Source organism: Xiphophorus hellerii, chromosome 5 (genome assembly GCF_003331165.1).
Source record: "Xiphophorus hellerii strain 12219 chromosome 5, Xiphophorus_hellerii-4.1, whole genome shotgun sequence".
Taxonomy (NCBI): domain Eukaryota; kingdom Metazoa; phylum Chordata; class Actinopteri; order Cyprinodontiformes; family Poeciliidae; genus Xiphophorus; species Xiphophorus hellerii.
In genome coordinates, this window is record NC_045676.1 from 13,632,608 (window position 1) to 13,646,085 (window position 13,478).

The 13,478-nt window shown below is 38.1% G+C and overlaps 2 protein-coding genes across 2 annotated transcripts; one reads left to right on the forward strand and one right to left on the reverse strand.

Annotated features, from left to right (window-relative positions):
* Positions 1-1,491: 1,491 nt before the first annotated feature.
* map9 (microtubule-associated protein 9) lies at positions 1,492-6,034 on the reverse strand. Its single transcript, XM_032563601.1, has 13 exons — positions 5,434-6,034; positions 5,262-5,352; positions 4,096-4,614; positions 3,845-4,020; positions 3,490-3,598; positions 3,343-3,410; positions 3,193-3,254; positions 2,951-3,113; positions 2,663-2,749; positions 2,408-2,569; positions 2,170-2,315; positions 1,742-1,877; positions 1,492-1,669 (listed from the first exon to the last, which is right to left on the reverse strand). The coding sequence occupies exons 1-13, from the start codon at positions 5,506-5,508 to the stop codon at positions 1,553-1,555; spliced, it is 1,911 nt and encodes a 636-aa protein (XP_032419492.1). The 5' UTR covers positions 5,509-6,034; the 3' UTR covers positions 1,492-1,552.
* A 678-nt stretch (positions 6,035-6,712) lies between these two features.
* Positions 6,713-13,213, forward strand: ube2kb (ubiquitin-conjugating enzyme E2Kb (UBC1 homolog, yeast)). The gene is made up of 7 exons (XM_032563604.1): positions 6,713-7,085; positions 7,844-7,937; positions 8,041-8,099; positions 9,791-9,873; positions 9,955-10,054; positions 10,208-10,336; positions 11,197-13,213. Exons 1-7 carry the CDS (start codon positions 7,023-7,025, stop codon positions 11,269-11,271), a joined length of 603 nt encoding a protein of 200 aa, XP_032419495.1. The 5' UTR covers positions 6,713-7,022; the 3' UTR covers positions 11,272-13,213.
* The last annotated feature ends 265 nt before the right edge of the window (positions 13,214-13,478 follow it).

Genomic DNA, 13,478 nt, shown 5'->3' on the forward strand with positions numbered 1-13,478 from the left:
TCCTCGGCTCCCTCACTCACCACACCTACGCTCCTGGAAAAGCCTTCCGGAGGGGGATTTTCAAAGTAAAAGCACACATTTTTCACATAAAAAAAAATTGTATTTATTGAACATTTTCCAAATGATAACAGTCCGGTAGAGTGCATACAAATTATTTCACAATTATATTTAAGGAGGCTCATTTCTCACCTATTTGGTTATAACAGCCTTATGGACACATCTTGTTTTTCTTAGTAGTCTAGGGGATGGACATTTATCGTATCATATCCTTTATCATTTATGGTGATAAATTTATTTTAAGAATTTATCATTGTCACTATAAATTCCAATTAATGATGTTTGAAATCCCCCGAAACTGTCTGTATTTTCATTTTTACTATTGTCTCCGCTGTTTGTTCAATGCAAGTATTAATGAATATTAATACATTTGAAAATATGATTAAATGCAGTTACTGAGTCACGCAAATCCCACTTTTATGTGACTGGTGTCCTAAAGAGCAGTAATTGTGGAGCTAGGATTGTAGTCAGACAATCACAGCTATAGTTACCTAAGAAAGGATTAATAAGTAGTACTTATCACCACTTTTATCAGTATCACAATAGTTCGACAAAATATCACCCATCCCTCTTTGTTAGCTTACAACTACAGTGTACTGTAGTTTAATTCATATTTTATTCTATCTACTACCAACATGTACTACAGCATAATTGTTGTGCTGAAAAAAAGGGATTCATGACTTTTCTTCCACAATCAAACTCTAAAGTCAAGCATGTACCTTGTAGTCAGTGATCACCCCCTTATTCTAGCATGCCTTTATAAAAATCCAAAGTAACCAATTGGCTGTACATGTACGTGATTTATGCTGCACTTTGTAGCACTGTTACCTTGATGTAAGATGTCCTGGGTCTGATTTTTCCCCCAGGGTACTCCAGCTTCCTCCCACAGTAATAAACATTTTAAAGATGTTTTATCAAGGTCTCAGAGGTTTGTTAGACAACTTCAAAGAAAAAGACATCAACACACACACACCAATATTTTCAGGGAAAAGATTGTAGAAAAACATACAGCAGGGTTATCTCACGTCGGAGTACCAAAGAGTTAAAAAGCTGGAAACAATAAACAAAGCAAATGAGGGAGATAACAAATCTCCATAAATTACTGCCATGGAATGACAGAAAATGTTCCTGGGAAGGATTTTACCACAGCAGTAAAAGATAATTAATGTTTCTAGTAAAGACTGGTACATGTCTTTAGCAATGGAGACAGCTGTATATTTGGATGACCATGTCTGAAACTACAACCTTGTCGCATAAATCACAACAGGAGTGAAGAACTCTTAAAGGAATGATTACTTAAAGCTCAATCGAAACAAGACAGATTTTAGTATTAAGTGATATAATGTGGTCAAATGTGTCAAAAGTAACACAAAGAACAAATTTATTCAAAAATATTTAATTTAGTTAATGCAAAAAAAAGTCATAAAATGCTTATGCTCATATCCAGGTGTCTTTTATTAAAAAATAAACATAAAAGATAACAGACGGTAGATTGTCACTTTCCAAATGGGATGGTTTTATTTGGAGGGCTCCACGGTGGAGGACTGTCCCGAAGTATTTCTTGTATCACTCTTTCGTCTTTTCTCCTCCTCTGCTCTCGGTCCTTTTTTATCTGTTTGAAAAGCAAACAACAGTGAATATTTCTGCGCTTATCCGGTTAGATTTTCTTCAGCATTGCTCTTACCAGCCAGTTTTCATAGGTCTCTATGGCCATCTTGTCTTTTTCTTCCTTCAGGTACAGCTCTTCTTCTGCCTTTGTTTTCATTTCTTCACGCTCCCTCTTGAGCTTTTCGTGAAGAACATCTTTCTTTTTGCCACACCTTATTCAGGTGAAGAAAAACAGGTAAAACAGATTGGGTTAACATTGACCTTATTGCAAAAGGTGTTTGTTGTAGAAGGGGTTAAAACAGGAACATCTAGCTGAGTGCGCCACCTTGTGGTTGGTGATTTTTCACAACCACATAGACGAGAATGAGGCAGGACAGAAGAATATTTTCAGCAGATGTGAGGATGAACTGAATCTGCTGGGATGGAGTGGCAATACACTTCCAGCAATCATTTCAGTGAAATTATTTTAAAAACAGAGACAGACATAATGTAATTTATACTCACCAGTCAGAAAAAGCAGATTTGCTTTCTCTCTGCCTTTCTTCTTCTTTCTCCTGCTTCTTCAGCTTCTGTTTACTTTCATCCACTTTCTGCTTTCTGTTTCTGTCTCGGAGCAGCTGATCATGCTCACGCTTCCAGTTCTCAAACACCTTTGTTATCGAAACACTGCTCAGTATCAAGCTTACACACTTTCATGTCTCTTATAGTTTGAAAATGCATTCAAAATAATTTGTATTGGCACCTGTTTGGCAGATTGTCTTTTTTCTTCCTTTTCGTCACCCTCCCTTTTCTGTTTTCTAATCATATTTTGTCTTTCTTTTGCTTCGGCTTTAAGGCTTTCTGCTTTCCTTTCTTTCCAGGCTTCAAAAGAAGCGTTGGCATCTTCCTTTTTAGACTCCCTGTCCTGTTTATGGGCAGACAGACGGCCACTCATGTAATGTTAATAACTACGTGTTCATATTTACTTTAGAGATGGTAGAAATAAACTGAGATTCACCTTTTTCTGTTGTTCCTTCATACGCTCTTCTTTCTTCTTCAGCTGCATGTTCTCTCTTGACTTTTCCTTTTTCTTTTTGAGCCATTCCTGTTGTGAGCACAGAGGGTTTATATGTACTGCAACACTCCTTCCAACCCTCCTTCCATTTTGACCTAATCATTGTGAAAATGATTTATCATATTGCAGTGTCGGGGGAATCTCTGACTTGACATTCTCCTTCACCACATGACAAAAAAAACCATACCAGACCCTATGGTGACTAAATATGATGCAGAGACTCACTCTGACCTGGTAAACTGCAGCTCTGATAGATTCTGCTGCTTGAGGAGAAGACTCCTGTAACGACAGTTTCCGGTCCAGAACTTTGAGTGTTCCCAAATATTTTGACTCCACCTTTCTGGAGCATGCACTCTGAGACCTCTCAGTGGTCTTAGAGTGAGAACTGGAAGTCCTAATGCCAGAAAGAAAATGGCCAATTACTTATTCAGTTTCCTTTATGCAGCAACATTAGTAAAGCCTGCTTCACTCACTTGGTGTCAAAGGATTTTTCAGGGGCATGAGAGCTTTGATCTGAGGGATCTCCTGCATGTCCCTAAGAGGAAAATTCAATCAAATCAAATATAAGTGTAACAAAAAATTATCCATCACAGCCATGTTAGATAAAGCACAGACTGACTTACATTAAATTCTTCAAATGATGAAGAATAGGGTCTCCCTTGTTCCTTGCTGTCATCAGATATAAAGCCTTCTAAAACAATAAATCAAATGTCAGCTGGAAGAGTGAGTTGTATCACTGATTTAACACTGCAGAATGCGTCAGTACTTACCTCTGGAACCAGAATCAAACGTAGACCTGGTGACAAGTTGTGACTGTTCACTCTTATTTGAAAATGACTTGCTGGGGCTACATGAAGCTGTCTGGTCTCCATCTGTCCACTGCAATTAACAACACAAAAATTAACTGCTGTTTCCTAGAAATTACTTCTGTATCACAAAACAGCACGTTGGTCAACACTGGGTGTCTTAAATGTACTTTGTAAATATATAATTCTGTTTTTTCAACCATAGGTGGAAGAAAATTATCAAACGATTATCATCCTACAAATATTTATGAATTAGGCGAATGAGCATTAAGTGAAAAAAAAAAAAACGAGGGAAAACTAGAAATTATGTAATTCTTACTGCTATGTTGCTGGATGCATCAGTTGAGAAGGGAATGGACATAGAAGATGTTTGGGGTCTGCTGAAATCCAGAAATTCACTTTCCTCCTCCGTTTTCTTCTGTGAAATGTGTGACTTCAGCCCAAGCGTTCTTTGCCGAGGTTTGGGTTTCGGTGGCTCCATCTCTGGAACACTGTCTGATTAGTCAAACAAAGTGTAAATATAAGGACAACTCTTTACAGCCTTGAATAAAAGAGCTAATGGCAACAGACCAGTTGAAACAGTGTTGCAGAGGTGATGTCCAGACACTCGTGGAGTCTCAGAGGTTTCTTCCACGCCAGGATTTGTCTTATCTTCTTCTGGACCAGGCGTCTCCACCACACTGCCGTCAGATGGCAACGGCAAAGAAAGAGAATCATCTGATGTTTTACATGGCAGACTTGAGGTCTGTTTTGTGAGTGGACCATTTGTTGGTTTTTCACTAGATGGATTAATTTGCGAGTTTTCAGCATTAACATTTATGGAGTTCTGAGGGTACAGAGAGGCTTCATTATGGACATTTCCATCATTATGGACATTTCCGTCATTAGGGGACTCATGTGGCTCGGACGCTGATGTGTCTTTTGAGTTAGAGCTGCTTCTGTGGCATTTCAGGAATGATACTTTCTTTGGCTTGGTGGGTTTGTCTTCTTCGTCTGAAAGCTCGAAGGTATTAAATGTCGCTTTACTCCTTCCTGCTTTGAAGGCATCAATCCTCTTTTTTCTTGATTTTAGAAGTTTATCCAAAAAATCTGAAAAACAACAAGCAAAAGGCAAAGTCGGTCATTGGACTAATTAATTTGATCTTACATATAGTACTCAGTGGCTTATTTATTTTCAAAGAAAGCACAATTAAAAGTTAAGAATGTGTTCCCACAGTAGGATTTCACAAAGTGTTAGACATGTCGATGAGAAGATACTTACACATGTTGAAAACTGATCTTAGAGTGTGAGTGAGGTTTGCATGAAATATATTTATAGATATTTATATGCTTTATTATATTTATTTATAGCTGAGAGTACCACTGCAATTGTATTGTATTCCAGTAACATAATGACAAATAAAAAAATCTTATGTCTTTATGTGCTGATAGCATAAAAGTGTTTTGAATGCCATATTAAGCTCAGTTAATTTACCATTAGTACACAATGTGGCAGACCAATTTCTGACAGATGCTACTGTGGATGGTGAAGATAAAGCAAATGTCTTCATATATTGTTTATCTTCAGAGAGTTCAACTGATGTAAAACTGGGTATTTTCCTGTTTGAATTTTTCTATGTGATAGACATCAGTGTATTGTTTCCACTGGTGTGATTGCTGGAGATTTTTAATGGTAAACTTTTGCAAATCCAGCCTGTCCCTGTCTTTCTTTCCCCCACGTACATCTGTACGCTTACCATCTTCATCGTCGTTAATGCCATCAAAATAAAAGTGTTGTTGTGCATTTGCTTTGCTTGCCCTGGAAGACACAGCAGCCTGAAGTTCATCCTACAACAGAATTGTTGAACAGGAGTTTACAGGGCTGATGCTTTACTGGTTTAAAACCCAAAAATACATTAAAGCTCTTACCTGGAATGTAGTTCTTTTCGATGTTTTCGGACTTTTTGCATACGCAAGTGTCCTTACCTCGTGATCTGTCATCATGTAAGCCAAACTGTGGAGAACAACGCGCTCTCATCCGCATTAGCATGCTATCATCAAGGGTTTTGCTGATGCTAGTTAGCCTCTAAGCTACTTCCTGTTCGGCAGTACTCATCATTTGACGACGAAGTAACTCTGTATGGAAAATTACCGTACGTTGTTGCAAATAACACGTAACTATATAAAAAAGGCTCCAAGTAAAGCCGAACAAGCATTGCTGCTGGAGCTAACTGAGTTGTTGACGGTAACCCGGGGAGACGAGAGGTACAGGTCAACACTGCGCATGCTCGAAAGATTAACTGGTTAATTTTAACAATTTTAATTAATTTATAGCTGTAGGACCATAGCTGTAGCTTATTCTGTGTTTGATACTTTAAATAACGTTTTGCCTACATTGACATGAATATCTGGAAATCAATGGTGAACAATTAACCAATCATAATGCTTCTAGAGAAAGCCAGACTACCCGGAGGAAACGTGTCAGGATTGGAACAGAGGACTTTTTGCTGGAAGTGTTGCAAACATTTTAGCCAGTAGTGTTATAAACTTTTTTGCCTAACATTCAGAGACTGGGATCTCTCTGGAGAGAAAAAAAATAACAAAAATATAACAATATATTTTTTGAAGAAAGTGATTTCTGTTTTTATTATAAATATTTATACACTTTGAGTGATTAATTGAAAAATATGTTTGTATCAGAGCAAGCAAATTGCTGAAGAGAATCAGGGACACAAAAAAAAAATTTCAGATTTTTTTTTTATTTTTAATTTAATGGCCCTAAGATATTGAATTGCCTTGATGGTACCTACAGCATATGAAAAAGTATTTCCTCCTTTACAAATTTCTTTCCATTTACACCAACTTGTCGCATTTAAATGAGTCCTATAAAGGAGATATAAGCCTTTAAGAATTACATAGAAATTTATGATCTTATTAAAAAAAAAACAAGACAAGTAGTTCAGATTTAAGTATTGATTGTTTATTGTAAGAAAAGTGCATAGTTCAAGCCCTTATAGTCTATTTATTATTAAACATTATCATATCAACCGTAAGCGGTTAGGCCTTCTTATTATCTTAAAATTAATAGGCGTATTATCAAAAATAATAACTTTGAACGTTAGTTAAGAAAGAAGAACAATTAAAGTATAGACACACAAAGGAAAATCAGTCGGATATAAAGGGCTGCCTTCTCCCAGCGCTGATTGCCAGTCTGAAAGGAGGCCGTGCTGTCTGTGTGTCGCTGAGGCTCGTTAATGAAAGTTCTAGCTTGTGCTCCACGCTGCAGCTGCTCTGTGTGAGCATGTTCTGGACTCAATGACTGACTGACGCTGACTCTGCGTTTGGCAGGCGACGGCAACGGTGAGCTCCCTCTCTGTCTGGGCTGAAATGAAGTGCTAAATGGTACAAGTGAAGGAGTTCCTCAAGCGCGACTAGCAGAAGGCAAGGCGACCCCCACACAGACAACACCGGGAGAAGCCCCGGGTGCAGCTCCGAGGCGGCTCAGCAGACAGACGGCCATGGCTAACATCGCGGTCCAAAGGATCAAGAGAGAGTTCAAAGAAGTTCTCAAAAGCGAGGAGGTTTGTTTACATCGCCGACTGCTTTCACTTCCTCACAGCTCCTTCTTTGCTTTTTATTTCGACTCCGTTGATATGTGAAGTGACTGTACGGTGCCTGTGGAGGACGGGAGTCACCCGACGAGGTGTTGGTTCTGTGTTGCATCAGGTCAGGCCCGAACATCAGAACTTAAGCTAGCGTTAGCTTCAAAATGCCAGGAGCGGGTCAGGTGGGTGTGTTCAGGAAACACCGGGGATTCACAGAACGACGGGCCTGCTGTTATCAGCTGTGCCCGTAAACATTGCTCAAAATTAATTAAAGCTGTTTTACACCAACTGTAACCTGTGTCCAATGGATTACCACGACTCAACAAATAAACCGGTGTCATCTCAGTTTAGCTGCTTTGAGCTACTTAAAGGCAGCGATGTTTTGATGCCCCTTCTGCAGTTAGCATTAGCATCTCATGTTATGCTTTCAGCCCCTTGCCAGCTTTGTAATCAGCTGGTTGTGGTCATTGTGGGAGGTTTATGGGGTGACTGTTGTGTATTTCCCTTCCAGCAAAGTTTTTGTTTCCTCTTGTTTAACTTTAAGTTGCTTTGTTCCACTAGCAAACAATAGGTTTAACCAAGACATCCTTTAGGAGTACTTTAAATTTCCCTAAAAATCACCTGAGTCAGGTCTGTCAGAGGCCTCACTTTTTGGACGTAGTGTTTGTTTCAAAATATCTGGGGTTTTTTTTCCCGTAAAACATTATCTTTTCGTTATCTCTCCCAATATCTAGACAAGTAAAAACCAGATCAAAGTTGATCTGGTAGACGAGAACTTCACAGAACTGAGAGGTGAAATAGCAGGACCACCAGATACACCTTATGAAGGTACACACCTGAAACACACATTTTTTTTCTGTAAAGAAAACACACTTGGCTCAATATATCCTGATTAAGAATGTTGTTTCTTTTGTTTGTTTTCTCTTTTAAGGTGGCAGATATCAGCTTGAAATAAAAATCCCAGAAACCTACCCATTTAACCCCCCAAAGGTGAGTAGCTGAATGTTCTGATTTGAACAAATTGTAAGGCCTTTACTGCCTGTTGAGTTGATTTTTAACTATCATAAGGGAAAAGCTGAACAATTGGTCTTTTAGGGATTTGAGATCCAAGAGATTGTTTTTCTTGCTTCATGGTGGCTATCCTGTTCAACAGGTTTTCGATTCTTACATGCTAGAGTTGCTGAGTATCACCAGCAGGCTTTTAAATACCTTTCATAGCTACTCTAGCTATGAAAGAGTAGCTAGAGTAGCTAGCTACTGGACAGAATCTCATGACAGTCCAGGTATGGATTCTAATAGTATGAGTACCTTGAATAAGTACTGCTGTATCATAATATAAACTCAGCATTTCAAAACAAAATCTGTAAAATCATCTAGAGCAGAATATTATTCCTCTCAGCTGCTCTGCTCTTTAAAATCTAACCGGTTAATTAGTCAGACTGCCTGCTTGGTTTAACATTAATGCTGTTTGCAACTTGTCAGCTGTAGTTTTAAAATCGTGTTGCCTTCGAAGGGGTGGTTGGTGCTGCTATGCTGTTTGATGATGAAATAAAACTTAAAAAGAGTTAATTTAAAGAGAGTAGTTGTCCTGTTTTAGGGTTAGCTAGTGCTCAGGTACAGATGGGGTCAGTGTTGCCGTCCTTTCTGTCACACAGCAGGAGAGATTTCTGGTCACTCTGGCACTTTCTCTGTCATCTCATTTAAACGACCTAAAACTACAGGAACTGTAGCTGGCATACATTGGTATTATTATCAATCTTTGTTTATGACAAAGTTGAATCAGTTATTGACAACGCTTCTTATTTTGGGTGAAAAAGTCCTTCAGGATGGCTAAAGCTATGACAAATGATTTACATTTTTAACAGTTAATTAAAAATTAGATTTAAGTTTTGAAGAGAAATGAAATGCAGTAATTTCTGATTTTAGTTTTGTGGAATCATTTGGAAAAAGAGTCATAAATATTTATTCTAAGTGTGTTGTTATGGTCCTCGCCTTTTGAACACCCTCTATTAAGAACTAGTTGCGGCTGGGTGTTGATGTTAAAAGAAAACATAAAAAGGGCCTTGCAGGTCTGCCTTATTAATAGAAAGGCACACAGTTTCCTAAATTTTAGGGTTTTGTTTCTTATTTTATTGTCTGTTCTCATCAGCAAGAATGAAATATGTCCTTACTTTTGTAGCCTAGTTTAGTGACTGGTTCTGGCCAAATCTGCTTTTGAGAAGAAGTTGTTGGAGGAGTGGCTCTGATTACTTTGAAATTGAAAGAAAGCATAGGAAGTAAAATCAACAATTTTAATTTTAAAAAGCTTTTAATTCTCACTCTTTAAAAATGTGAAGTGTCTTCTGCATTACTCTTCTGTTGTGATCTGGGGCTGAACAAAATAATTCCTACGGACACAGATGTCCCCTGCACGACCCGTTGCCATGAGAGACAGGTTGTGTTGATACACGACGAGTCTCGGATGTTTGTAGATTTCCGTGTTTCTTTGCTTGATAAAGAAAATTTGAAGAAGAGATAATTTCTCATATTGTAGATGCAGCTATAAAGAAAACTATATGAATCAAAAATAATATTGTCTTATTTTAGAACTTATTCTAAAAAAGAATCCATAGGAATGAAACTAGGTACACTGTCACCATTTATAATGACTCATCCGTCTTCCTTGACCTGCCGTTCTTCAGGTGCGCTTCATCACAAAGATCTGGCATCCTAACATCAGCTCAGTGACCGGAGCAATATGTCTGGACATTTTAAAAGACCAGTGGTGAGTGTGTAGAGCTAAACGCTGTGATCTGTGGCGTTCAGAAATCAACTCGCGTTCACATGTTGAATCTGTCTCACTCAGGGCAGCTGCTATGACCCTGCGGACCGTGCTGTTGTCCCTACAGGCTCTTCTTGCTGCGGCAGAACCAGATGATCCACAAGATGCAGTAGTTGCAAACCAGGTGAGAATTACTTTCTATTTTCTTTTCCTTTTGGCAAAAATCAAGTTGGTCTTTTGTTTAACTTTTTTTTACTTTGAGAACAACTTCTTACAAAACTGAAAAGCTGGATCTTTTTTTAAATTGATTTCTGAATTTTCTGTCTTGAATCCTCAGTACAAGCAGAACCCAGAAATGTTCAAACAGACAGCAAGGCTGTGGTCACACGTCTACGCCGGCGCTCCGGTATCCAGTCCGGACTACACGCGAAAAATAGACAAACTCTGTGCCATGGGCTTCGATAAGGTTAGAGACACTTCTCTGGTTCTGAGCACTGCGTTTAAACATATCCTCACATGACACGATTTTAGGCGAAAGCAAAACTTTTTCATTACCTACTGTAGAAAACAATATAGAGATAACATAATTCCCTCATTACATTCTTCTACAGACAATTGTTTAATAGTTTTTCTAATGTTCAGCCATTTTTATTTCAGGCTTAATCTATATATCTTTACACAGATGTATATTTTTGAATTCCAGTAAGATTTTTTTTCAGCTGCCTGAACAGATGGTAATTAAGTTGTGCTTAAGGGAGAATTAAGCAATTATATTTGAAAGAAAGTAGATATTTTGAGTGCAACTATTACAAAGGTATGACATACTGCTCTCAAATAAAAAATACAAGTTCTTGATATTTGACTTTTTAATTCCTCCTTGTGTGCTGGCAGGAACTCAAGTGAGGAAATTTGAGTGATTTATTGGACAAAGTGAAGAGAAACTATAAACAAAAGAGTCAATCACATCACACTAGGATCAATTCAATACCAATACTCACCTTGGTATTAATGGTAACGATATTTAGATTGATATGCCCAGGTCTAGTAATAAGCCTTAAAATAAATTAACTTTAATGCAGCAGAAATCATGAAAAATCCTGATCTTTTCGTACATGCATTACGGTAACTTACATGCAGTTAACAGGCATGCCTTGTTTTGTTGGGTTTTAAAAGATTGATGTGTTAGCTAAAAATGAATTAACTAGTGCTGAAACAAGGAGCAAGAAACTTTTGTTAATTGAAAACAACATGCGTAAAAGTATTACAGTAGTTTAATTTTGGAGCACAGACTTGCATCTTCACGCTTGTCCCCTCTCTCGTTTTCAGAATGCAGTAATAGCGGCCTTGTCTTCAAAATCCTGGGACGTGGAAACGGCGACAGAACTTCTCCTCAGCAACTAGGACCCATCCAGGTGTGAGGATCCAAAAAGAAATAAAAACTCCCATCATCAGAGCACCTCAGCTCCTCCGGGCGCCATGCCAACGTCACATTTTGCTAAGCAGACACAAACCCTGTCACATTCAGCACATCAGGCTGAAGCTTCTGTTATTAGAAGTTTGCTACAAACGCCAGTAGCATCACAGTTGCCAATATGTTCACCGCTTTGTTGCCTGTCCATCACATCAAGGATTTCCCTTTTATTTCCTCTTAAATATGTTTATAAGCCCCAACAAATTCAGCCCCTCATTTTGTTTCCATTTCTCCCCCAAAAGAAACATTTACTTTGCCCATTTTCACCATTTGCACTTTTATTTTGCTCACAGTTGTCTGTCAAATTTCTGCAGGGTAAAACATGAGGGGAGCCACACACGCTGTTTTCTACCTACCACATGTTTATTTAGTAGGGAGTTGGACTTTGCATCATATTCTCTCCTACAGACTCTCAATGCTGTAAGCTGGATATAAAATACTTGACTTGGATAGTGCTGAGCATTGGGCGGTGTGCCGGGTTTTTCCTGAGCCGTTTGATGTTCCGATCCACTGCAGGAGTTTGGTCGATGCATTTTGTACATTCAACTAGGAAAAGCCCAGCACATCCATATCCTCCACCATTTGCACACATGTACAAGAAACAAGAGTTAGCTGTAAATAATGTGTGTAAATTTAAATCTATATTGGGGATGCTTTTTTTTTTCTTACATTGTAAAACTAGTTATTCTAAATATGAACTATGCCTACTTTCCAGTTGGACTTTTCGTGCATTTATGATCCATGAGAAGTCCCACAAAACGTCTCTTTTTATTATTTTTTTTAAAGAGGTTATACCCTCCAAAATCCCGATCTGTGCAAGTCATAACACGCCAGCTCCTCTGCTGTGCCACAATCAAATATTTTTCTAGTCTTTTATTCTTGCATGTTCTTTTGCCTTTTACTACAGTTGGCCAAATTGTTTAGTGGGAGTTAGTTCATTTGAACATTTCCTTTTAAAAAAACCCCACAAAGTAAAGCCAATTTGAGCTTCGTTCTTCCTGCTCTTTGAACCGGTTTTTGTTTTTCCCAGAGCAGGCGAGCGACCGTTGGGCATGAATGTCGAGATTGATTTAGGTTTGTAAAGCTGCAGTGGTCGCCTGTTGCAACCAGATTAAAAATTTATTGTATAGTTGATTTTTGAGGGGATGTTATTTTATTTCTGAGCCACTCAACCCTAATGTTGACCATATGTACACTGCCTTGCAACAAAAAAGTATTAATATCCAATTTGTCATTTAAAGCAACAAACTTCATTTTGTTTTATTTAACAAACAAGTAGAGCGTGACTGAAGTGGAAGAAAAACTTGTTTTAATCAGATAAGTTTGGCTTTTGCATTTCTGTTCAGTCACAGTCAGTACTTTGGAAAACCAATATTTATAACTACAGCAGCGAAAAGGAAGGAGACAGGAAAATTGCACAGCAGTAGCTCTCGAATACTTGAGCAATCCCGCTGTAGCATTTACTCCCTCCATTACTCTTTGCAGAAGTCTTGTTTGTAGAGTCTAAACATAATTTGAAGTTTTTTCACAGATTTTAATTTAATTTAGATCTGGACTGGGTGTTTAGGTCTATTGTCCTTTTCAGTCAAGTATTTCCCATGCCTGTCCTGCACTGAGCTTCATCCATCTTCTAGTCTAAATAATCAGCCCCATATTTTACCATTTTCTTCCGGGTGAGGCGCAGTGTTCGCATATCTGCTGTTTTCTCTGTGTGGTTTAACTACAGTAACTTAACAGTTGTCCTGTGAATAAATTCTTCCACCTGAGCTGTAGCTCCTCCAGATGTGTGCCTCTAGGCAGGTGCTTTAAAGTATGCAATAGATTGAAAGATTTTTGTCTGCAGAAAGATTAAAAACAATTGTCTCCCTTCCATTTCAGAAGTGTTTGAAATCTGAAAATATTAAAAGTGGTATGAACGCTTTAGACGCTCTAAATATAGGTTATGTCCCAAATGTGCTTTACTATACAAAAACAATTCCTTTTATTTTATAAACGTAAAACTCTTTGTTCTTTTTAGCGACACTGACAAGCTTGGCAGAAAAGTGTTTGCATTTTATCAAGGCCACTTATTTAAAGGTTTCTTTTCAATTGACCTCCAGAGGAGCAGCGTATTAAAATTTGAGTTATTGTGCAAAAA

Excerpts from the sequence above, each read along its gene's own strand:
- map9 (XM_032563601.1), bottom strand. The coding sequence starts at position 5,508 with ATGATGACAGATCACGAGGTAAGGACACTTGCGTATGCAAAAAGTCCG. Across the intron at positions 1,878-2,169 it reads AAATCTGCTTTTTCTGACTG|GTGTGGCAAAAAGAAAGATG; the intron begins GTGAGTATAAAT and ends CACCTGAATAAG. Across the intron at positions 1,670-1,741 it reads AGACCTATGAAAACTGGCTG|ATAAAAAAGGACCGAGAGCA; the intron begins GTAAGAGCAATG and ends CTTTTCAAACAG.
- ube2kb (XM_032563604.1), top strand. The coding sequence starts at position 7,023 with ATGGCTAACATCGCGGTCCAAAGGATCAAGAGAGAGTTCAAAGAAGTT. Across the intron at positions 7,938-8,040 it reads ACCAGATACACCTTATGAAG|GTGGCAGATATCAGCTTGAA; the intron begins GTACACACCTGA and ends TTCTCTTTTAAG. Across the intron at positions 10,055-10,207 it reads ATGCAGTAGTTGCAAACCAG|TACAAGCAGAACCCAGAAAT; the intron begins GTGAGAATTACT and ends TTGAATCCTCAG.